This window comes from Hypanus sabinus, chromosome 2 (assembly GCF_030144855.1).
Source record: "Hypanus sabinus isolate sHypSab1 chromosome 2, sHypSab1.hap1, whole genome shotgun sequence".
Lineage (NCBI taxonomy): Eukaryota > Metazoa > Chordata > Chondrichthyes > Myliobatiformes > Dasyatidae > Hypanus > Hypanus sabinus.
This window is the reverse complement of record NC_082707.1, coordinates 510,798-537,269: the sequence shown is the minus strand read 5'-3', so window position 1 is coordinate 537,269 and position 26,472 is coordinate 510,798. Positions and strand designations below refer to the sequence as shown.

The following is a 26,472-nucleotide window of genomic DNA, read 5'->3' as shown; positions in this document are numbered from 1 at the left end:
TGGGTGGTGTCATTAGTAAACTTGAATATGATTTTGGAGCTGTACTTAGCAATAAAGTGATAGGTATAGGGCTAAGTACACATCCCCACTGTGATTTTTGCCAATCTGAACTGACTGGGGTCTACAAGTGATGAAATCCAGGATCCAATTGCACAAGGGGGGTATTGAGGCCAAGGTCCTGGAGTTTACTGATTAGCTTTAAGGGGATGATGGTGTTAAATGCCAACCTGTAATTGATAAAAAGCATCCTGATGTATACATCTTTGCTGTCCAGTTATTCCAGGGTTGTGTGAAGAGCCAATGACATAGCATCTGCTGTAAACCTATTGCTTCGGTAGGTGAATTAGAGCAGATCCAAGATGCCACACAGGAATTGATATGCTTCAACACCAGCCTCTCAAAACACATCATTACTGTGTAAATAAATGCCACTGGGTGATAGTCATTTAGACAGATTACCACGCTCTTCTTGGGCAGTGGTATGATTGAACCCTGTTTGAAGAAGGTAGGTAACACACTCTGCTGGAGCAAGAGGTTGAAAATATCCTTGAATACACCAACCAGTTGGTGGCACGGTTCTTCAGTACTTGGCCAGGTACTCCATCTGGACCAGATTTGTTTCTTGGATTCACTCACTTGAAGGCACCCTGCATTTATTATTCCTCTCAACCTCATTCTCCTGCCTTCTCTCCGTAACCTTTGACGTCCTGACTAATCAAGAACCTATTAACTTAACCTATTAGCATTATAATTTTTTTTCTCTTTTTTCTATTTCTTTTATATCATATATTATGAAATATCCAGACTTATTATGTTCATACATATACTGTATGGTTCATGTTTTAGTAAACTCATTTATACTGTAACCAATGTCTATGTTTTTTTTTTCATCTGTAATGGAATTTGTATGTTTGTAATTTCTTTATTAATATATCATTTGTATTTTGTTCATATTATTAATAATAATAAAAAGATTGAAAAAGAAAGAACCTATTAACTTCTGCTTTAAATATACCCAATGACTTGGCTGCCACAGCTGTTTATGGCAATAAATTCCACAGACTTACTGCCATCTGGCTAAAGAAATTCCTCTTCATCTCTGTTCTAAAAGGACATTCATCTGTTCTGAGGTTGTACCCTCTAGTCCTAGTCTCCCCTGCATCTAATACTGGGAATGGGAGGGTTGTTTTCTGAAGGATGGTTGAACAGACCACTGGAGTATCCACTGGAGTTAGAGCAGGGAGAAAGGATTTGATTGAAACATAAAAAATCTGAGTGGTCTTTTCAAGGTGGTTATGGAGAGGATGTTCCCTCTTATGGGAGAGTCTAAAATCAGGGGTTATCGATAGAAAATAAAAGGTCATTTATTTCAAACAAGAAAAAGCACTTTCCTCTAAGGTCCTGTTTTTGGAATTCTGTTCTAAAGAGCAGTGGAATCAATCTGAAATGACCGGGCATTTACTTCTGACATCACAGAACAGGCCCTTCCGGCCCTCCAGTCTTGCCCCCCAACAACCCCTGTTTTAACCCTAGCCTAATCGTGGGACAATTTGCAATGACCAATTAACCTACTAGCTGGTTTGTCCTTGTACTGTAGGAGGAAACCCACCCATCCAACGGGGAGGAAGTACAGAGACTCCTTACAGAGGATGCTAAGGTTGATGATTAAGATTGAGATTGACAAACTCCAATGTCCCAAGTCATAGTAGTGTCACACTAACTGCTACACTACCGTGACATTAGCTGGGAACTCTCATTATTTCTCTTATTTCTCTTCCAGACGTCTCCTATCAGTTAGGCATGAACCTACTTGGGACTATCTACTCCCAGCTCTACCCATTGAGCCCTGTTTTAAAAGCCTTCCAGAATGACCCTCAATGCTGCAGTTTTACTATTGGCTTCGTACTACCCACTCTTCTCCTCCATCTGCCGTCACATAGAACAGCAAAAGACTCTTTGCCTCAAAAAGTAATACCGAACCAAATAAATTAGTAATCAAATGGCAAACAATCTCTTCTGCCGACACAATGTCCATATTCTTCCATTTACTTCACATCCATGTGCCTATCTAAACATCTCTTCAAAGTCTCAAATGTAACTGCCTCTCCCACCACCCCAGACAATGCATTCCAGGCACCCACCACTCTCTGCGGAAAAAAAACTTGCCCCTCATATCTACTTTAAAATTAACCCCTTTCTCACTCAATGCATGCCCTCCAGTTTTAGACATTTAACCGTATAACCATATAATAATTACAGCACGGAAACAGGCCATCTTGGCCCTTCTAGTCCATGCCGAACGCTTACTCTCACCTAGTCCCACCAACCTGCACTCGGCCCATAACCCTCCATTCCTTTCCTGTCCATATACCTATCCAATTTTTTTTAAATGATAATATCGAACCTGCCTCTACCACTTCTACTGGAAGCTAGTTCCACACAGCTACCACTCTCTGAATAAAAAAGATCCCCCTTGTGTTACCCTTAAACTTTTGCCCCTTAACTCTCAACTCATGTTTGAATCTCCCCTACTCTCAATGGAAAAAGCCTATCCACGTCAACTCTATCTATCCCCCTCATAATTTTAAATACCTCTATCAAGTCCACCCTCAACCTTATACACTCCAAAGAATAAAGACCTAACTTATTCAACCTTTCTCTGTAACTTAGGTGCTGATAACATTCTAGTAAATCTTCTCTGTACTCTATTTTGTTGACATCTTTCCTATAATTCGGTGACCAGAACTGTATACAATACAAATTTTGTCTCACCAATGCCTTCTACAATTTTAACATTACATCCCAACTCCTATACTCAATGCTCTAATTTAAACCCTGGGAAAACACATTGTCTGTCTACTATAGCAATGCCTCTCATAATCTTATACACCTCGATCAGATCTCTTCTCAGATCCACTGCTCCAGAGAAAACAATCAAAAGTTGTCCACCCTTCATTAAGGTACGTACCCTCTAATCCAGCCAGCATTCTGGTAAACCTCAGCAAAGCTTCAACATCCTTCCTATAGTAGGGCGACTAGAACTGTATGCAATATTCCAGATGAGCCCTAATTAGAGTTTTATTAAACGGTAACATAACGTCAAACTTTTGAACTCAGATCTGTGGAAGCAGAAATGATAAACTTCTCCACAGCCACTAGTATCACTGCAGGAAACTGAGTGGGGAGATGAAGGCCGAATATGGCAACTTCGCTTGTCTCCAGGGCTGCCTCAGTCTTAGATAATAGATGACAGCAACGGTAAGGTTTTTAAGGTGTAAAACTTAAAAACATCATAACAGCATAAGACATAGGAACAGAATTAGGCCATTTGGTCCATCAAGTTTGCTCCACCATTCAATCATGGCTGATCCTTTTTTTCCCCTTCCTCAACCATTCCTCAGCCTTCTCCCCGTAACATTTGATGCCACAGAAACATAGAAACACACAAAACCTTACAGCACAATACAGGCCCTTCGGTCCACAAAGTTGTGCCGAAAATGTCCCTACCTTAGAAATTACTAGGCTTGCCTGCAGCCCTCTATTTTACTAAGCACCATGTACCTATCTAAAAGTATCTTAAAAGACCCTATTGTATCTGCCTCCACCACCGTTGTTGGCAGCCCATTCCACGCACGCACCACTCTCTGCGTATAACTTACCCAACATCTCCTCTGTACCTACTCCCCACAACCATAAACCTGTGTCCTCTTGTGGCACGCATTTCAGTCCTGGGAAAAAGCCTCTGACGATCCACACGATCAATGCCTCTCATCATCTTATACACCTCTATCAGGTCACCTCTCATCCTCAGTCACTCCAAGGAGAAAAGGCTGAGTTCACTCAACCTATTCTCATATGGCATGCTCCCCAATCCAGACAACATCCTTGTAAATCTCCTCTGCACCCTTTCTATGGCTTCCACATCCTTCCTGTAGTGAGGCGACCAGAAATGAGCACAGTACACCAAGTGGGGTCTGACCAGGGTCCTTTATAGCTACAAAATTACCTTTTGGCTTCTAAATTTAATTCCATGATTGATGAAGACCGATACACTGTACACCTTCTTAACCACAAAGTCAACCTGCACAGCTGCTTTGAGTGTCCTATGGACTCGGACCCCAAGATCCCTCTGATCGTCCACACTGCCAAGAGTCTTATCATTAATACCATATTTTGCCATCATATTTGACCTACCAAAATGAACCACTTCACAACTATCTGGGTTAAACTTCATCTGCCACTTCTCAGCCCAGTTGCCCAGTTTTGCATCCTATCAAAGTCCTGCTGTAACTTCTGACAGCCATCCACACTATCCACAACACCTCCAACTTCTGTGTCATCAGCAAACTTATAAACCCATCTCTCCACTTTCTCATCCAGGTCATTTACAAAAATCATGAATAGTAAGGGTTACAGAACAGATTCCTGAGGCACCGTACTGGTGACCGACCTCCATGCAGAATATGACCTGTCTACAACCACACTTTGCTTTCTGTGGGCAAGCTAGTTCTGGATCCACAAAGCAATGTCCCCTTGAATCCCTTGCCCCCTTACTTTCTCAATAAGTCTTGCATGGGGTAACTTATCAAATGCTTTGCTGAAATCCATATACACTACATCTACTGCCCAATCCTCAAACTTCCCACTAATTTTTGCTCTATTATATGCCCTCTCTTTGGCTTTGACTTCTCTTGTTACACACAGTTATGTCAACTTGTCTTCAGAATACTTACTCCTCTTTGGATTGCATATATCCTGTGCCTTCTGAATTGCTTCCAGAAACTTCAGCATTGCTACTCTGCCATCATCCCTGCCAGTGTTCTTTTCCAATTAATTCTGGCCAATTCCTCTCTCATGCCTCTATAATTCCCTTTACTCCACTGTACTACTGATACATCTGATTTTAGCTTCTCCTTCTCATATTTCAGAGTGAATTTGATCACATTATGATCACTTGCCCTTAGGTATTTTGACCCTAAACTCTCTTATCAATTCTGCTTCATTACACAACACCCATACGAGAATAGCTGATCCTCGAATGGGCTCAATCACAAGCTGCTCTAAAAAATCTGGTCATAGACATTTTAAAATTTCCCCATCCTGTGATCCAGCACCAACCTGACATTCCCAATCTACATGCATTTTCAAGTCCCCCATGTCTCAGAAAGACAGCATCCATTATTAAGGACCTCCAGCACCCAGGGCATGACCTTTTCTCACTGTTACCATCAGGTAGAAGGTACAGAGGCCTGAAGGTACACACTCAGCAATTCAAGAACAGCATCTAAAGGAAAAAGCCTCCAACTATCCACATGATCAATGTCTCTCATCATCTTATACACCTCTACCAAGTCACCTATCATCATCCTCTGTCGCTCCAAGGAGAAAAGGCCGAGTTCACTCAATCTGTTTCCATAAGGCATGCTCCCCAATCCAGGCAACATCCTTGTAAATTTCCTCTGCACCCTTTCTATGGCTTCCACATCCTTCCTGTAGTGAGGCAACCAGAAATGAGCACAGTACTCCAAGTGGGGTCTGACCAGGGTCCTATATAGCTGTAACATTACCTCTTGGCTTCTAAATTCAATTCTATGATTGATGAAGGCCAATACACCGTACACCTTCTTAACCACAGAGTGAACCTGCGCTGCTGCTTTGAGCATCCTATGGACTTGGACCCCAAGATCCCTCTGATCCTCCACACTGCCAAGAGTCTTACCATTAATACTAGGTTCTGCCATCATATTTGACCTACCAAAATGAATCACCTGACATTTATCTGGGTTGAACTCTATCTGCCATGTCTCAGCCCAGTTTTGCATTCTATCAATATCCCGCTATAACATCTAACAGCTCTCCACACTATCCACAACACCTCCAACCTTCGTGTCATCTGCAAACTTACTAACCCATCCCTCCACTTCCTCATCCAGGTCATTTATAAAAACCAAGAAGAGTAAGGATCTCAGAACAGATCCCTGAGGCATGCCTCTGGTCACCGACCTCCATGCAGAAAGTGACCCATCTACAACCACTCTGCCTTCTGTGGGCAAGCCAGTTCTGGATCCACAAAGCAATGTCCCCTTGAATCCCATGCCCCCTTACTTTCTCAATAAGTCCTGCATGGGGTACCTTATCAAATATCTTGCTGAAATCCATATAGACTACATCTACTGTTCTTCCTTCATCAATGTGTTTAGTCACATCCTCAAAAAATTCAATCAAGCTCGTAAGGCACGACCTGCCCTTGACAAAGCCATGCTGACTACTTCTAATCATATTATACTTCTCCAAATGTTCATAAATACTGCATCTCAGGATCTTCTACATCAACTTACCAACCACTGAGGTAAGACTCACTGGTCTATAATTTCCTGAGCTACCTCTACTCCCTTTCTTGAATAAAGGAACAACATTTGCAACCCTCCAATCCTCTGGAACCTCTCCCATTCCCATTGATGATGCAAAGATGATCATCAGAGGCTCAGAGATCTCCTTCCTCGCCTCCCACAGTAGCCTGGGGTACATCTCATCCGGTTCCAGTGACTTATCCAACTTGATGCTTTCCAAAAGCTCCAGCACATCCTCTTTCTTAATATTTACATTCTCAAGCTTCTCAGTCTGCTACAAGTCATCACTACCATCACTAAAATCCTTTCCCAAAGTGAATACTGAAGTAAACTATTCATTAAGTACCTCTGCTATTTCCTCCAATTCCATACATACTTTCCCATTGTCACACTTGATAGGTCCTATTCTTTCATGTCTTGTCCTCTTGCTCTTCACATACTTGTAGAATGCCTTTGGGTTTTCCTTAATCTTGCCTGCCAAGGCCATCTCATGGCCCCTTCTGGCTCTCCTAATTTCCTTAAGCTCCTTCCTATCAGCCTTATAATCTTCTAGATCTCTAACATTACCTCGCTCTCTGAACCTTTTGTAAGCTTTTCTTTTCTTCTTGACTAGATTTATTACAGTCTTTGTACACCACGGTTCCTGTACCCTACCATAACTTCCCTGTCTCATTGGAAAGTACCTATACAGAACTCTACTCAAATATCCCCTGAATATTTGCCACATTTCTTCCGTACTTTTCCCTGAGAATATCTGTTTCCAACTTAAGCCTCCAATTTCCTGCCTGATAGCCTCATAATTCCCCTTACTGCAATTAAATGCTTTTCTAACTTGTCTGTTCCTATCTCTTTCCAATGCTATTGTAAAGGAGACACAATTATGATCACTATCTCCAAAATGCTGTCCCACTGAGAGATACCTGACCAGGTTCATTTCCCAATACCAAATCAAGTACAGCCTCTCCTCTTGTAGGCTTATCTACATTTTGTGTCAAGAAACCTTTCTGAACACACCTAACAAACTCCACCTCATCTAAACCCCTTGCTCTAGGGAGATGCTACTCTATATTTGGGAAATTAAAATCTACCATCACAACAACTCTGTTATTATTACAATTTTCCAGGATTTGTTTCCGTATCTGCTCCTCAATATCCCTGTTACTATTGGGTGGCCTATAAAAAAACACCCAGTAGAGTTATTAACCCTTCCTGTTCCTAACCTCCACCCACAGAGACTCCGTAGAAAAACCCTCCATGGCGTCCACCTTTTCTGCAGTCGTGACACTATCTCTGATCAGCAGTGCTATGCCTCCACCTCTTTTGCCTCCCTCCCTGTCTTTCCTGAAACATCCAAAATTCGGCACTTGAAGTAACCATTCCTGTCCCTGAGCCATTCAAGTCTCTGTGATGGCCACCACATCATATCTCCAAGTACTGATCCACGCTCTAAGCTCATCCGCTTTGTTCACAACACTCCTTGCATTAAAATAGACACATCTCAAACCATCAGCCTGAGCGTGTCCCTTCTCTATCACCTGCCTATCCTCCCTTTCACACTGTCTACAAGCGTTCTTTATTTGTGAGCCAACCTCCTCTTCCCCAGTCTCTTCAGTTTGGTTGCCACCCACCAACAATTCTCGTTTAAACTCTCCCCAGTAGCCTTAGTAATACTCCCTGACATGATATAGGTCCCCGGGATTCAAGTGCAACCCGTCCTTTTTGTACAGGTCACACCTACCCCAAAATAGGTCCCAATGATCCAGAAATCTGAATCCCTGCCCCCTGCTCCAATCCCTCAGCCACACATTTATCCTTCACCTCATCCTATTCGTATTCTCACTGTCGCACGGCACAGGCAGTAATCCCGAGATTAATATCCTTATGGTCCTGCTTCTCAACTTCCTTCCTAACTCCCTGTAGTCTGTTTTCAGGACTTCTTCCCTTTCCTATCTATGTCATTGGTACCAATATGTACCACGACCTCTGGCTGTTCTCCCTCCCACTGCAGGATATCTTGGACAAAATCTGAAAAATCCCGGACCCTGGCACCTGGGAGGCAAACTACCATTTGAGTTTCTTTCCTGCGTCCACAGAATCGCCTGTCTGACCCCCTAACTGGAGTCCCCTATCACTACTGCCTTCCTCTTCCCTTCTCTATCCTTCTGAGCCACAGGGCCAGACTCTGTGCCAGAGGCATGGCCACTGCTGCTTCCCCCCGGTAGGCTCTCCCCCCCAACAATACTCAAACAGGAGTACTTATTGTCAAGGAGTACAGCCAAAGGGGTACTTTCTAGTACCTGACTCTTCCCTTTCCCCCTACTGACCAGTCTGTCTCCTGTGGCCCTGGTGTGACCACCTGCCTATAACTCCTCTCTATCACCTCCTTGCTCTCCCTGACCAGGCGAAGATCATGGAGCTGCAGCTCAACACTCCTGGTGCAGATATAGCCATCTGGGACACTGGGAGACTCCAGGAACCCCCCACATTTGACACCAAGCACAGAAAACTGGCCTCACACACATACTACCTCCTTTCCACAGTTAACAGTTAAACCTACCTTGCCTTGTCCCGTTACCACCTAAGCCTGTTGAGCCAAAGCACTACCACTCTGCTACCCTATCACTCTGCTGCCCGATGGATACGGCGGTCTTCTTTTTAAACCTTTCGTGTGCTACTGGCTGACGTCACCACAGTCTCGCCTCTCTTTTACCCCAAGTAGTAAAAAACTCCCTTCGCTCCAAAAAATCAGCCATTCACTCGGCTGTCTTGCTCTGAATCTAAAACTGTTGAAGATTCCTTGCCTTTTTAAACCTTTCACGCGCTACTGGCTGATGTCACACGCCTGCGCATTCTTGCCTCTCTTTTACCCTGAGTAGTAAAAATGTCCATGCCCAATCGAGAACCTAACAAACTCTGCCAATGACCTGGCCCCCACAGGTACATGTAGTAACAAATACCACAAATTCACCACTCTCTGGCTAAAGAAATTTCTCCACATCTGTTTTAACTGGATGCTGCTCTATCCTCAGGCTGTGCCTGCTTGTCCTACAATCCCCCACCATGGGAAATATCCTCTCCACATCCGGGGCCTCAGCCATCAAATGTTTCTTCAACATTATTCCACAGGTTTCCACAGGAGTTCTGTGTTGGTATGCTACTTTTTGGATAGATGTATTCCAAAAAGGAGATTGTAAATCTGTGGAATGCTCTGCCACAGACTACGGTGGAGGCCAAGTCATATATTTAAGGTGGAAGTTGATTGTTTCCTGATCAGTCAGGGTATCAAAAGATATGGGAAGAAGGCAAGTTTATGGGTTTGAGTGAGATCCAGGGACAGACATGATGGAATGGTGGAGGTGACTCGATGGGCTGAATGGTCTAATTCTGCTCCTAAGTTTTATGATCTCTGTTTAGACCTTTCAACATTCAAAAGGTTTCAAGTTCTCCATTCATCCGTCTAAATTCCAGCGAGTTCAGACCCAGAGCCATCAAACATTCCTCATATGATAACCTTTTCAATCCTGGAATCATCCTTGTGACTGTCATCTGGACCATCTCCGAAGCCGACTCATCTTAGATGAGGAGCCCAAAATTGTTCACAATAATCAAGGTGAGGCTTCACCAGTGCCTTATGAAACCTCAGCATAACATCTTTGCTCTTATATTCAAGACCTCTTGAAATGAATGCTAACATTGCATTTGTCTTCCTCAGCATTGATTCAACCTGCGAGTTAACTTTTAGGTTGTTCTGCACAAGGCCTCCTAAGTCCCTTTGCGTCTCAGATTTTTGGATTTTCTCCCCATTTAGAAAACAGTCTGCACATTTATTTCTACTACCAAAGTGCATAATCATGCATTTTCCAACATTGTATTTCAATTGCCACTTTTTTGCCCATTCTCCCGATCTGTCTAAGTCCTTCTGCCCCTACCAATTTCCTCCACACTACCTGCCCCTCCACCAATCTTTGAACCATCTGCAAACTTGGCAACAAAACCATCTATTCCATCACCCAAATCATTGATATACAGCATCAAAAAGGAAGCGGTCTCAACACTGACCTCTGTGGAACACCACTAGTCACTGGCAACCAACCAGAAAAGGATCCTTTTATTCCCACTTGCTGCTTCCTACCAATAACTTTCCTGTAATACCTTGGTAAGCAACCTCAGTGTGGCACCTTGTCAAAGGCCTTCTGGAAGTCCAAATATACAATAGCCACTGCATCTCCTTTATCTATTCTACTTGTAATCTCCTCAAAGAATTCCAACAGGCAAGATTTTACCTTAAGAAAACCATACTAATTTTGTCCTGTCTTGTCCTGTGTCACCAAGTATTCCATCACCTTATCCTTAATAACTGACTCCACCATTTTCCCAAGCACTGAGTTCAGGTCTATAATTTTGTTTCTTTTGCCTTCCCTCTTTCTTAAAGAGTAGAGTAACATTTGTAATTTTCCAGTCCTCTGGCACCATGCCAGTGTCCACTGATTTTTGAAAGGTCATTGCTAACGCCACCAACTCTCTAAGGCCACATCTTTCAGAACTCTAGGGAGCAGTTCATCTGGCCCGGGTGACTTAAGTATCCTTTTTAAGCATCTTCTCCCTTTTAATAGTTACTGCTCTCATTTCTCTTCCATCACACACTAAATCTAGCACAGTGTTAGTGTCCTCCACAGTGAAGACTGATGCAAAATATTCATTTAGTTCATCTGCCACCTCCTTGGCCCATGTTATTTTTTTCTCCGGTCTCATTATCTAGTGGTCCTATATCCACTCTCATCTCTTTTTTAATTTTTTAATATGCTTGAGAAAGCTTTTACTATTCACTTTGATATTGTTTGCTGGCTTATTTTTATATTTCATCTTTTTCCTTCTAATGATTCTTTTAGTTGTTCTCTGTAGGTTCTTAAAAGCTTCCCAATCCTCTGTCTTCCGGCTAATTTTTCTTTGTTGTATGCCCTCTCTTTTGCTTTACATTAGCTTTGACTTCCCTTGTCAGCCACGGTTGTACTATTTTTCCATTTGAGTATTATTTCATTTTTGGAGTACATCTGTCCTGTTCCTTCCTCATTTTCCCCAGAAACTAACACCATTGTTATTCTGCTGTCATCCCTGACTGCTTCCAACTTACTTTAACCAACTCCTCTCATACCACTGTAATTTCCTTTACTCCACTGAAATACTGCTACGTCAGACTTCATTTTCTCCCTATCAAATTACAAGTTGAACTCAATCATTCATACTGTGATTACTGGCTCCTAAGAGCTCTTTTACCTTAAACTCCTTGATTGTTTTTAGTTCATTACATAACATCCAATCCAGTACAGCTGATCCATGGTCAGATATAAGATATTATGGGCCATTTGGCCCATCGAGTCTGCTCCTCCATTGCATCATAGCTGATCCATTTTTCCTCTCAGCCCCATATCCTGCCTTCTCCCCGTTGTGCCCTCATCAATCAAGAATTTACTAACCTCTGCCTTAAATATACATAAAGAATTGGCCTCCAGAGCCGACTGTGGCAACAATTCCACAGATTCACCACTTTCTAGCTAAAGAAATTCCTCCTCAACTCAGTTCTAAAAGGACGCCCTGTGGCGACCCACTTTCTGCGCAGGTGAACCGGCTCACAAATAGCCAGTGCGTGGGGGGAGACTTTGGTAATGGACCTTTAATGTCATTTCCGCCCGGAGAGGGCGGGCGCTAGGGATTTAAATGCCAGCACCACGAAGTTTGAATAAACTAGTTTCGAAACAACTTACCGACTGCGAGTCGTTATTTCAGCGCTGTGTGTAGCATATCGCTACATTGGTGACCCCGACGGTCCAAAGGGGATTTGGACCAAAGATGACCAACTCGTCATCTGTTCACGCAGTTTCGCTAAAACTGCCGACTTTCTGGACGCTGTGACCACGCGTGTGGTTTAGCCAAGCAGAAGACCAGTTCCAGATTCGGCAGATATCCTCTGATTCCATGCGTTACTACCCTGTAACGCATGTGGTGAGCGCCCTTGACCAGGAGACGGTCGCCCAGTTGAGGATTTCATACAGTCGCCCCCGGAAGAAGGCAAATATGAAGCATTCAAGGTGCTGCTCACTGGGACCTTTGGCCTCTCACAGCGTGAGCGGGATGCCCGCCTGCTTCACCTGGCCGGTTTGGGAGACAGACTGCCGTCAGCATTGATGAACGAGATGCTGGACTTGGCTGACGGACACAAGCCCTGCCTCATGTTCAAGCAAGCATTCCTAGAGCGACTGCCCGAGGACATACATCTGCTGCTGGCCGATGCAGATTTCAGCGACCCCCGGAAGGTGGCGGCCCGGACAGACGTGCTGTGAAAAGCCAAGAGGGAGAGCGTGGCGTCCGTCTGTCAGATTACCAGGCCACGTGCCCAACAGCAAACCAGACCAGGCCCAGCAGGGGGGGCGCACACAACACAGAGGCAGGAGTGAGGAGGCCAGCGAACAGTGGTGTTTCTACCACCAGCGGTGGGGCACAAAAGCCCGTCACTGTCGCCCACCCTGCAAGGGCCAGCTGCCGCTAATGACTATGGCAGCAGGCCACCAGGACAGCCTCTTGTACATCTGGGACAAACAGTCGGGACGCCACTTCTTGGCTGACACCGGAGTGGAGATCAGCGTCTTGCCCCCGACGGGGTACGACATTCACAACAGGAAGCCAGGACCCACCCTGAGGGCCGCAAATGGCAGCACGATACGGACCTATGGCACCTGCACAGTGCAGCTGCAGATCGGCGCCAGCCGGTTCATGTGGGACTTCACTGGCCGCGGTGGCCCAACCACTCCTGGGGGCGGACTTCTTGTGAGCTCACAGCCTGCTGGTCGACTTGCAAGGGAAAAGACTGGTACATGCTGAGAATTTCCAGATGTTCTCCCTGGGTGAAGCCAAGTTGCTGGCCCCACACCTGGACTCCATCACGCTGTCAGACAACAAATTCACCAGAATCCTGGCGGACTTTCCATCGACTATGGCACCGCAGTTCACGGCAGCTATGCCCAGATATGGGGTATAGCACCACATTCTGACCCAGGGACCACCCCTCCATGCCTGCACACGAAGTCTCCCCCCGGAAAAGCTCCGCCTGGCGAAGGAGGAGTTCAAGAGGATGGAGGAATTGGGGATCGTACGGAGGTCCGACAGCCCATGGGACTTCCCCCTGCACATGGTGCCCAAGGCAACCGGGGGTTGGAGACCATGCGGCGACTATCGCAGACTGAACGAGGCCACCACTCCAGACTGCTACCCCATGCCGCACATACATGACTTTGCAGCAAACCTGCACGGGGCAAGAATCTTTTCCAAAGTCAACCTCGTCCAGTGATACCATCAAATCCTGGTGCACCCTGAAGACAATCCCCAAAACAGCACTCATCACCCTGTTTGGCCTCTTCGAGTTCCTCCGAATGCCGTTCAGCCTGAATAATGCCATACAGACGTTCCAGCGGCTAATGGATACGGTAGGATGCGACCTGGACTTTGCGTTCATCTATTTGGATGACATCCTTATAGCCAGCAGTTGTCGTCAGGAGCATCTGTCCCACCTCCGCCAGCTCTACTCCCGCCTGAGTGATTTCGGCCTCACGATCAATCCGGCCAAATGCCAGTTCAGTCTCGATACCATCGACTTCCTGGGCCAAAGGATTACCAAAGACGGCACAACACCTCTGCGTGCCAAGGTAGACACGATCTGCCACTTTGCCCGGCCCAACACGGTCAAAGGCCTGCAGGAGTTCATTGGTATGGTGAACTTCTACCACTGTTTCCTCCCCTCAGCAGTCCGTATCATGCGCCCTTTGTACACCGTGATGTCGGGTAAAGGCAAGGACATTACTTGGGACAAGGAGGCCGTGGCCACTTTCGTTAAAGCCAAGGAAGCCTTGGCAGATGCCGTGATGCTGGTGCACCCCAGAATGGACAATCCGACTGCCCTCATGGTGGACGCATCCAACACAGCGGTCGGTGGGGTGCAGAAGCAGCTCATTGAGGGGCGCTGGCAACCCCTGGCGTTCTTCAGCAAGCACCTACGACCACCCGAACTCAAGTACAGTGCTTTCAACCGGGAGCTGTTGGCACTGTATCTGGCAATCCGGCATTTCAGGTACTTCTTAGAAGGCAGGCTGTTCGCCGCGTTCACGGACCACAAACCATTGACCTTTGTGTTCACGAAGGTGTCCGATCCCTGGTAGGCTCACCAGCAGTGGCATCTGTCCTACATTTCCGAGTACACGACGGACATCCAGCATGTCTCGGGAAAGGACAATGTCGTGGCAGACGCACTCTCCAGACCAGCTGTCCAGGCCCTGTCCCTGGGGGTGGACTATGCAGCACTGGCGGAGGCGCAGCAGGCAGACGACGAGATGCCCAGCTACAGGACCGCAGTCTCGGGTTTGCAGCTGCAGGACTTTCTTGTAGGCCCAGGGACCACAGTGGTTGACAAAGGAAGTCAGAGATTCTATAGCATTAAAGAAAAAGAAGTATGACAGGGCTAAGATGATTGGGAATACAGATGATTGGGAAAGTTTTAAGGAGCAGCAGATCTTAACTAAAAAAGCAATACGGAGAGAAAAAATCAGGTATGAGCTCAGTCTAGCCAGGAATATAAAAGGGGATAGCAAAAGCTTTTTTAGCTATGTGAAGAGAAAGAAGATAGTTAAGAACAATGTTGGCCCCTTGAAGAATGAATTGGGAGAAATTGTTATGGGAAACAGGGAAATGGCAACAGAATTTAATGCGTACTTTAGATCTGTCTTCACCAGGGAGGACACAAGCAATCTCCCAGATGTATGGATGGGCAGGGTCATAAGATATCAGAGGAATTGAGACAGATTGACATTAGGAAAGAAACTGTGATGAGTAGACTGGTAGGACTGAAGGCTAATAAATCCCCGGGTCCAGATGGTCTGCATCCAAGGGTTCTAAAAGAGGTGGCTCAGGAAATTGCGGATGCATTGGTAATCATTTTCCAATGTTCCTTAGATTCAGGATCAGTTCCTGAAGGTTGGAGAGTGGCTAATGTTATCCCACTTTTCAAGAAGGGAGGGAAGGAGAAAACGGAGAACTATTCGTTAGCCTAACGTCAGTCGTGGGGAAGATGCTTGAGTCCATTATTAAGGACGAAATAGTGGCACATCTAGATGGCAGAAATAGGATTAGGCCGAGCCAGCATGGATTTACCAAGGGCAAATCATGCTTGACTAATCTGTTGGAGTTTTTTGAGGGTGTAACAAGGATGTTAGACGAGGGTAAGCCAGTGGATGTTGTATACCTAGATTTTCAGAAGGCATTCGATAAGGTGCCACATAGGAGATTGGTGAGTAAAATCAGAGCTCATGGCATTGGGGGCAGGGTTTCAACATGGATAGAAAACTGGTTGGCAGATAGAAAGCAAAGGGTAGCAGTGAATGGGTGTTTCTCGGACTGGCTGGAGGTGGCTGGAGGTGACTGGTGGGGTACCACAGGGCTCTGTATTGGGACCACAGCTCTTTACGATTTATGTCAATGATTTAGATGAGGGCATTGAAAACTATATCAGCAAGTTTGCTGACGATACTAAACTGGGTGGCAGTGTGACATGCGAAGAGGACGTTAGGAGACTTGGATAGGCTGGGTGAGTGGGCAGATACTTGGCAGATGTCATTCAATGTGAATAAATGTGAAGTTATCCACTTTGGAAGCAGGAACAAGAGGGCAGAGTATTGTCTGAACGGTGTCGAGTTAGGTAAGGGAGAAATGCAAAGAGACCTAGGAGTCCTAGTTCACCAGTCAATGAAGGTGAATGAGCAAGTGCAACAGGCAGTGAAGAGGGCAAATGGAATGTTGGCCTTTGTTACAAGGGGAATTGAATACAAGAGCAAGGATGTTCTTTTGCATTTGTACAGGGCCCTGGTGAGACCACACCTGGAATATTGTGTACAGTTTTGGTCTCCAGGTTTAAGGAAGGACATTCTGGCAGTTGAGGAAGTGCAGCGTAGATTCACTAGGTTGATTCCTGGGATGGCAGGGCTGTCTTACGCAGAGAGATTGGAGAGATTGGGCTTGTACACGCTGGAATTGAGGAGATTGAGAGGGAATCTGATTGAAACGTTTAAGATAATTAAAGGATTTGATAGGATTGAGGCAGGAAATATGTTCCAGATGTTGGGAGAGTCCAGTACCAGAGGGCATGGATTGAGAATAAGAGGTCAGTTATTTAAAACAGAGTTGAGGAAGAGCTTCTTCTCCCAGAGAGTTGTGCAGGTGTGGAATGCACTACCTCGGAAGATGGTGGAGGCTAATTCTCTGGATGCTTTCAAGAAGGAGCTAGATAGATATCTGATGGATAGGGGAATCAAGGGATATGGGGACAAGACAGGGTCTGGGTATTGATAGTGAATGATCAGCCATGATCTCAGAATGGCGGTGCAGACTCGAGGGGCCGAATGGTCTACTTCTGCACCTATTGTCTATTGGTTCTGGGTGGGGGGGGCTTATGTGGCGAACCACTTTCTGTGCAGGTGAACTGGCTCACAAATAGCCAGCGCGCGGGGGGAGACTTTGGTAATGCACCTCTGACGTCATTTCTGCCCAGAGAGGGCGGGCGCTAGGGATTTAAATGCCAGCACCGCGATGTTTGAAAAAACTAGTCTCGAAACGACTTACCGACTGCGTGTCATTATTTCAGTTCTGTGTGTAGCACATCGCTACAGCCCCTCTATTCTGAGGCTGAGTTCTCTGGTCTTAGTCTCTACCATCATAGGATACAGACTCTCCATATCCACTCTATCAAGATCTTTCACCCATTCCTTAGATTCCAGGTGGGTCATCCCTAATTCTTCTGAATTCCAGTGAATACAAACTCAGAGCCATCAAATGTTCTTAATAAGCCATTTAATCCTGGAATCATTTTTGCACCTCAGATTTTCATATTTTCTCTCAACCCTTTAATTTCTTCTGTTAAAGTGCATGACCATACACTTCCCAACACCATATTCTATTTGCCATTTCTTTGACCATTCTCTTAATTTGTCTAAGTCCTTCTGAAGCCTCTTTACTTTCTCAAAACTACCTGCCCTATCTTTATATTGTCTGCAAACTTTGCAACAAAGTCATCAATTCCATCATAAAAATCATTGACATATAACGTAAAAAGAATCAGAACACACTATTCACTGACAGCCAACCAGAAAAAGCTCCCTTAATTCCCACTCTTTGCCTCCAACCGATCAGCTACTGCTTTATCCATGCTAGAATGTTTCCAGTAATACTGTGGGCTTGTTGCTTGTTAAGCAGCCTCATGTGTGACACCTTGTCAAAGACCTTCTGAAAATTCAATTTCACAACACCAAATGATTTTCATTTGTCTATACTGCTGGTGATTTCTTCAAAGAATTCCAACAGATTTTCCCTTGAGAGGACTACATTGTCTACAGCCTATTTTATCATGTGCCTCCATATACTGAAACTTCACCCTTAATAATCTGTTCTGGGACCCCTCCTCATTGTCATTTTTATAAATGACCTGGACGAGGAAGTGGAGGGATGGGTTAGTAAGTTTGCTGATGACATAAAGGTTGGGGGTGTTGTGGATAGTCTGGAGAGTTGTCAGAGGTTACAGCAGGACATTGATCGGATGTAGAACTGGGCTGAGAAGTGGCAGATGCACTTCAACCCAGAAAAGTATGAAGTGGTTCATTTTGGTAGGTCCAATTTGAAGAAAGAATAAAATATGAATGGTAAGTCTCTTGGCCGTGTGGAGGATCAGAGGGATCTAGGGGTCCATGTACATAGAACGCTCAAAGCTGCTGCGCAGGTTGACAGTGTTGTTAAGAAGGGATATAGTGTGTTGGCATTCATTAACTGTGGGATTGAGTTTAAGAGCCATGAGGTAATGTTACAGCTATATAGGATCTTGGTCAGACCCCACTTGGAGTACTGTGTTCAGTTCTGGTTGCCTCACTACAGGAAGAATGTGCAAGCATCAGGAACAAAGGTGATGAACTGAGAGCTTGGATACATACATGGAATTATGATGTATTGGCCATTACGGAGACTTGGCTGGCACCAGGGCAGGAATGAATTCTCAATATTCCTGGATTTCAGTGCTTTAAAAGGGATGGGGGGGGGGAAGGGGAGGAGGGGTGGCATTACTGGTCAGGGATACTATAATAGCTGCAGAAAGGGTGGGTAATGTAGCAGGATCCTCTTTTGAGTCAGTATGGGTGGAAGTCAGGAACAGCAAGGGAGCAGCTACTCTACTGGGGGTATTCTATAGGACCCCTGGTAGCAGCAGAGATACCGAGGAGCAGATTGGGAGGCAGATTTTGGAAATGTGCAAAAATAACAGGGTTGTTATCATGGGTGACTTTAACTTCCCTAATATTAATTGGCACTTGATTAGTTCCAAGGGTTTAGATGGGGCAGAGTTTGTTAAGTGTGTCCAGGACAGATTCCTGTCACAGTATGTTGACAGGCTGACTAGGGGGAATGCCATACTAGATCTAGTATTAGGTAACAAACCGGGTTAGGTCACAGATCTGTCAGTGGGTGAGCATCTGGGGAACAGTGATCACCACTCCCTGATCTTTAGCATATCATGGAAAAGGATAGAATCAGAGAGGACAGGAAAATTTTTGATTGGGGAAGGGCAAATTATGAGGCTATAAGGCTAGAACTTGCAGGTGTGAATTCGGATGATGTTTTTGCAGGGGAATGTACTATGGACATGTGGTTGATGTTTAGGGATCTCTTGCAGGATGTTAGGGCTAAATTTGTCCTGGTGAGGAAGATAAAGAATGGTAGGCTGAAGGAACCATGGGTGACAAGTGAAGTGGAAAATCTAGTCGGGTGGAAGAAGGCAGCATACATGAGGTTTAGGAAGCAAGGATCAGATGGGTCTATTGAGGAATATTGGGTAGCAAGAAAGGAGCTTAAAAAGGGGCTGAGAAGAGCAAAAAGGGGGCATGAGAAGGTGGCGAGTAGGGTAAAGGAAAACCCCAAGGCATTCTTCAACTATGTGAAGAACAAAAGGATGACAGGAGTGAAGGTAGGACCGATTAGAGATAAAAGTGGGAAGTTGTGCCTGGAGGCTGCGGAAGTGAGCGAGGTCCTCAATGAATACTTCTCTTCAGTATTCTCCAATGAGAGGGAACTTGATGACGGTGAGGACAATATGAGTGAGGTTGATGTTCTGGAGCATGTTGATATTAAGGGAGAGAAGGTGTTGGAGTTGTTAAAATACATTAGGACAGATAAGTCCCTGGGGCCTGACGGAATATTCCCCAGGCTGCTCCACGAGGTGAGAGAAGAGATTGCTGAGCCTCTGGCTAGGACCTTTATGTCCTTGTTGTCCACGGGAATGGTACCGGAGGATTGGAGGGAGGCGAATGTTGTCCCTTTGTTCAAAAAAGGTAGTAGGGATAGTCCGGGTAATTACAGACCAGTGAGCCTTACGTCTATGGTGGGAAAGCTGTTGGAAAAGATTCTTAGAGATAGGATCTCTAGCATCCTTGTAAATCTCCGCACTCTCTCTAGAAAACATAGAATAGTACAGCACATTACTGGCCCTTCGGCCCACAATGTTGTGTCGACCCTCAAACCCTGCCTCCCATATAACCCCCCACCTTAAATTCCTCCATATACCTGACTAGTAGTCTCTTAAACTTCACTAGTGTATCTGCCTCCACCACTGACTCAGGCAGTGCATTCCACGCACCAACCACTCTCTGAGTAAAAAACCTTCCTCTAATATCCCCCTTGAACTTCCCTCCCCTTACCTTAAAGCCATGTCCTCTTGTACTGACTCCCATAACTATCTTGACTATACCTCTTCCCACCCTGCCCAATGCAAAAATGCCATTCCCTATTCCCAGTTCCTCCATCTCCACTGCATCTGCTTCCAGGATGAGGCTTTCCGTTCCAGGACTTCTCAAATGTCCTCTTTCTTTCAGGATCGTGGTTCCCTTCTGGCGTCATCAAAGATGCCCTCACCCGCATCTCCTCCACTTCCCACACTTCAGCCCTTAACCCATCCTCCCGTCACCACAACAGGGACAGGGTTCCCCTTGTCCTCATCTACCACCCCACCAGCCTCCGGATCCAGCGTATTATCCTCCGCAACTTCCGCCACCTTCAACAGGACCCCACCACCCAGCACATCTTTCCTTCCCTACCCCTCTCAGCTTTTCGCAGGGATCGTTCCCTCCACAACTACCTGGTCCACACGTCCCTCCCCACAGAACTCCCACCTGGCACTTATCCCTGCAAATGCTACACCTGTCCCCACACCTCCCCCCTTACCACCATTCCGGGCCCCAGACAGTCCTTTCAGGTGAGACAACACTTCACCTGTGAGTCTGCTGGAGTCGTCTATTGCATCTGGTGCTCCCGGTGCGGCCTCCTCTACATCGGTGAGACCCAACGCAGATTGCGGGACCGCTTCATCGAGCACCTCCGCTCCGTCTGCCATAACAGGATTCTCCCGGTTGCCACCCACTTCAACTCTGCTTCACATTCCTATTCGGATATGTCCATATATGGCCTCTTCTACTGCCATGATGAGGTCAAACTCAGGTTGGAGGTTGGAGGTCTGGGTAGTCTCCAGCCCTTTGGTATGAACTCTGAATTCTCCAACTTTTGAATTCTCCAACTTCTGGTAATTTCCTCCCTCTCCCTTCCCCCATCCCAGTTTTACTCTGCCTCCTCTTCCAGCTGCTTATCACCTCTCTCATGATTCTGCCTTCTTCTACTACCCATAGTGCTTTCCCCTTACATTCCTTCTTCACCTCTCCAGCCTATCCCCTCCCTGCTTCCCCTCCCCCACCCTTGATCTTTCCTCTGATTGGTTTTTCACCTGGCACCCACCAGCTTTCTCCTTCCCACCCTCCCCCAGCTTCTTTATAGGGCCTCTGCCCCCTCCTTCTTCAGTCCTGATGAATGGTCTCAGCCCAAAACATTTCATTTCAACGGATGCTGCCCGACCTGCTGAGTTCCTCCAGCGGGTTTGTATGTGCTGGTTTGACCACAGCATTTGCAGTGTACTTTGTGTTCCTCATATGGTAACTCTTTCATTCCTAGAATCATTCTCATGAATCTTCTCTGAACCCTCTCCAATGTCAGTATATTCTTTCTAAAATAAGCATCCCAAAACTGCACACAACACTCCCAAATGTGGTCTCACAAGTGCCCTATAGAGCTGGGCCTGAACACCTCCCTCTGCAACTGGATCCTAGACTTCCTGACTGGGAGACCTCAGTCAGTCCAGATCAGGAGCAGCATCTCCATCACCATCACACTGAGCACAGGGGGTCCCCCAGGGCTGTGTGCTCAGTCCACTGCTGTTCACTCTGCTGACCCACGACTGTGCAGTAATACACAGTTCGAATCATATTATCAAGTTCTTTACCAGCAGAGCCACACCATTCCCTAGGCCTACCTTCCTATCCCTCTGATACAATGTATAACCTTGGACATTCAAACTATAACCATCTTTCAGCCACAATTCAGTGATGGTCACAACATCATATCTGACCATGTATAATAGTGCAACAAGATTATCCACTTTATTTCTTATGCTCCATGCGTTGAGATATAACACCCTGTGCACTGTATTTGCTATCCTTTTTAATTCTGAATCCCTAATGTACTGACACTCACCCTGCTGGCTGCAATTTTGCCCTATTATCTAGCTGCCCCTCCTGACAGTCTGACTAGACACCATCTTTGCTTCTTTTATCAGCTGACCTATCTTGAGTCCCTTCACTCCAGTTCCCACTCACATGCCAAATTAGTTTAAACCCTTCCCAACAACTCTAACAAACTTGACTGCGAGAATTTTGGTCCCCCTCGGGTTCAACTGCAAACTGTCACTTTAGTACAGATCATACCTCCCCTAGAAGAAATCCCAATGATCCAAGAATCTGAAGCCCTGCCCCCTGGACCAGCTTCTCAACCGCACATTAATCTGCCAGATCATACTGTTTCTACCCTCCCTGGCACATGGCACAGGCAGCAATCCAGAAATTACTATCCTGGAGGTCCTGCTTCTCAGCTTTCTACCTAGCTCTCTTAATTCTCTTTTCAGGACCTCTAAGCTTTTCCCATTTCTTTTTCAATATTTTTATTAATTTCTTACATAGAAGAATACAGGGTACAGTAAGATATATAATATATATTAATTACAATATATTGAAATCACAGATGAAGTGTAATTACCCCATATCCATATAGATTAAATTTAACCATAAAATTAAAAAGAAGTGATTTTATTATACAAAAAATCTAAACTCACTACCAGAAAAAAAACAGCTGTTTGGTTTAATAAAAAGAAAAGGGAAAAGATCCTTAACATATAATAAAACATATTAATTCAAAAAAGGTCCCCACAATGTTAAAAAATCTTGTCTAGGTTCAGAAATTGAACAGCAAATCTTCTCTAAATTTAAGCAAGACATAACATCATGTAACCAATGAGTATGAGTAGGCAGAGTGGCATCCTTCCACTTAAGCAACAATGTCCTCCTGACTATAAGAGAAATAAAGGCCAAAATGTGCAAATCGTGTGTCTCCAAAATAATATCATTTCCTCCAACAGTACCAAATGAGACAGTCAAAGGATTAGGTTTAAAATTTACTTTAAAAAGCACTGAAAAAGTTTGAAATACCTCCTTCCAATATTTTTCAAGACTCAGACAAGTCCAAAACATATGGATTAGTGAAACTTCTCCATTATTATATCTATCTCAATAGGGAGATATATCTGAATAAAAATGAGACAGCTTACCTTTAAACATATGGGCTCTATGAACCACTTTAAATTGTAGAAGGGAATGACGGGTACATAATGATGAGGTATTAACCAATTTAAAAATTTCATTCCAAGTGTTCTCAAAAATTGAAATCTGTAAATCTTGTTCCCAAAGATTTTTAATTTTATCTGAAGGAATATTTCTCATTCCTAACAACATACCATAAATATTAGATATAGATGCATTATAGAAGGGTTTCAAATTAAAAAATTATATCAAGTAAATTTTTATCCGGACTTTTAGGAAATGTATACTTAACCGACAGTTGTTCAAATGAAGGGAGACTATCTCCAACAAACAAATCATGAGAACATTTAATACTAAATCTATTCCACTCTTTAAAAAGTACATCAAACATAGAAGGTTTAAAAAATAGTTCAAAAAAATGGGACTGGAAAGTGAAAATGAGAGAATATTGGTTTCCCTTGTGTTCAGGCGCAAACTGTCACTTTTGTACAGATCATTTCTCCCCTAGAAAAAAACCCAATGATCCAAGAATCTGAAGCCCTGCCCCCTGGACCAGCTTCTCAGCTGCACATTAATCTGCCAAATACTGTTTCTACCCTCTCTGGCACATGGCACAGGCAGCAATCCAGAAATTACTATCCTGGAGGTCCTGCTTCTCAGCTTTCTACCTAGCTCTCTTCATTCTCGTTTCAGGACCTCTAAGCTTTTCCCTTTTGTGTCATTAATAGCAATATGATTCCAATAAGTCTCTGTACTTATTTGTTCATTCCTCATTTATTAGGACACAGTAGATTAGTGAGAGTTGCTCCAGATGCGAGTTTTGTGCTGTGTGTGGGATGTGGGAAGTCTCAGAAAAACACATCTGCACTAAGAGAGCCTATTAAGGAACTGGAGCTGCAGTTCTCACATGGGAGAATGAGGAGGTGCAGGGAAGTAGTTTTCCCTAGGTTGCAAGAGACAGGGAACTGGGTGACTATCAGGAGAAGGAAGGGAAATACACATTGTGTGCAGAGTACACCTGTGTCCGTTCTCCTCAACAATAAAGAATAGGATGATTCGGAAGAAGAATGCATGGCTGAGGAACTGGTGCAGGGAGCAAGGGTTCAATTTATGGATCATTGTGAAGGCATGATCTGTACAAAAGGGACGGGCAGCATCTAAACCTGAGGAGAACCAATATCCTTGCAAACAGGTTGGCTGCAGTTGCTCGGGTGGATTTAAGCTAATTTGGCAGGGAGATGGGAGTCAAACAGATAGTCCCAAAAATTAGGTAGTTGGTTTACAAACACAGACAATGTACAGTGAGATTCCTAGCAAGGAGAGGCTGATGATAGGGCAAAATAACAGTCAACAGGACGATTTGTGATATAAAAGGCAGACAAAATTGAAAAGGGTGGATGTAGGACTGAAGGTGTTAGCTCATAGGACACAGAACATAGATATCTACAGTACATTACAAGCCCCTCAGCCTACAACGTTGTGCCAACCATGTAGCCTATTCTAAAAACTGTCTAGAATTTCCCTAGTGCATAGCCCTGCATTTTTCTAAGCTCCATGCATCCATTCAGGAGTCTTAAAAGACATTATCATTTCTGCCTCCACCACTGCTGCCGGCAACCCATTCCATGCACTCACCACTCTCTGCGTAAAAAAACTTACCCCGACATCTCCTCTGTACCTACTTCCACGCACCTTAAAACTATGCCCTCTCGTGCTAGCCACTTCAGCCCTGGGAAAAAGCCTTGGGCTATCCACACAATCAATGCCCCTCATCAACTTATATACCTCTATCAGGTCACCTCTCATCCTCTGTCGCTCCAAGGAGAAAAGGCCAAGTACAGTCAACCTATCCTCATAAGGTACACCCTCCAATCCAGGCACCATCCTTGTACATCTCCTCTGCACTCTCTCTCTATAGTATCCACATCCATTTTTTTTACGCACCCCTTATGTGGATTGTCCATTGATGTGGCATGCAGAACAAAATTTCCCGATGACAATAATAAAGTGCCATGGTAGCATAGCGACTGTCATGATGCTATTACAGCTCAGGGCATTAGAGTTTGCAGGTTCCTCTATATGGAGTTTGTACGTTCTCCCTGTGAGTGTGTGGATTTAGTCTGGGTGCTCCAGCTTCCTCCCGCAGTCCGAAGACATACCAGTTAGTAGGTTAATTGGTCATTGTAAATTGTCCTGTGATGGGCTGGGGCTAAATCTGTGGGTTGTAGGCGGCATGGCTCAGTCTGCTGGAAAGTCCTATTCTGCACTGTATCTCAAAATAAAAAAAATAATAAACCATTTTACCAATTTTAAAATACCTTCACAAATTTGAATCCAGCGTTGCATCTGATCTGGATCTGATCTTTGAATGAATAATGCTCTAGGACAGGTTCAACTTGGCCATTGAGGGGTGGTTGGATGACAGGACAAGGACTGCCTGCATAATGACAAAGATACATTGACATGTAACCTGTGAAATCTCTCCATAATTTATCCCCCTGCCTGAAACCTTTTCAGTCTCCAATCATGAGACATGTAATCCTTTCCATCACAAAATACTGGAGGAACTCACTGTTTATTCATTCCCATGAATGCTGCCTGACTTGCTGAGATCCTCCAGCTTTTTGTGAGTGTCTCTCAAGATTTCCAGAATCTGTAGAATCTCTTCTGTGTCATATTTTCCATTACTTTACACAGCCTGTAGTATTACAGGAAAGATACTGGTATGGATAGATGATTGGCTGACTGGCAGGAGGCAAAGATTGGAAGGAAAGGAGGCCTGCTCTGGTTGGCTGCTGTTGACGAGTGGTGTTCTGTTGGAGTTGGTGCAGGGACCACTTCCTTTCACGTTGTATATCAAGGATTTGGATGAAGGAATTGATGGCTTGAAGGTAGATTTGCAGACACAATGAAGACTGGTGGAAAGGCAGGAAATGTTGAGGAAGCAAGTTGTCTGCAGAAGGAGTTAGACAGATTGGGGGAATGGGAAAAGAAGCAGAGAATAGAATATTCTGTCATGTACTTTGGTAGAAGGAATAAAGGTGTGCTACGAAATCTGTTTCAGCTCTCTCCAAGTGTCTTCCATCTGTGGTCGACGTTCTCTTCTGAGGGATGTTATAAACTGATATATCCACAGTGTGACTGTCATAGGCTTTGGAATGAAATCGACAAGGTCTGGACTGCTTTAGAATTACAGCAACATGAAAAATTCTTCCAGAAAATCAACCATCCCTTTGCTACTCCCTTAAGCACTGTCTAGGTTCAGACCATAAGATGTGGGAGCAGAATTAGGTCATTCAGTCCATCAAGGTTGCTTCGCCATTCCATCATACCTCATTATTTATCCCTCTCAA

At 44.8% G+C, this 26,472-nt stretch overlaps 1 protein-coding gene across 12 annotated transcripts in view; it reads right to left on the bottom strand.

The window, feature by feature from the left end:
* The window catches only part of masp1 (MBL associated serine protease 1), a 404,010-nt gene that overhangs the window by 228,484 nt on the left and 149,054 nt on the right, over nucleotides 1-26,472 (bottom strand). For 11 of the 12 annotated variants that reach the window (XR_009515996.1, XM_059990875.1, XM_059990870.1 and 8 more), the window contains exon 7: nucleotides 25,438-25,556. The exons of the other annotated variant lie outside the window; for it this stretch is intronic. Coding sequence is in view for 10 of the 11 variants with exons in the window: in XM_059990875.1 (XP_059846858.1) it covers nucleotides 25,438-25,556 (119 nt within the window). In the remaining variant the exon portion in view is untranslated. The remainder of the gene's footprint in view (nucleotides 1-25,437; nucleotides 25,557-26,472) is intronic. 12 annotated transcript variants of the gene reach the window in all.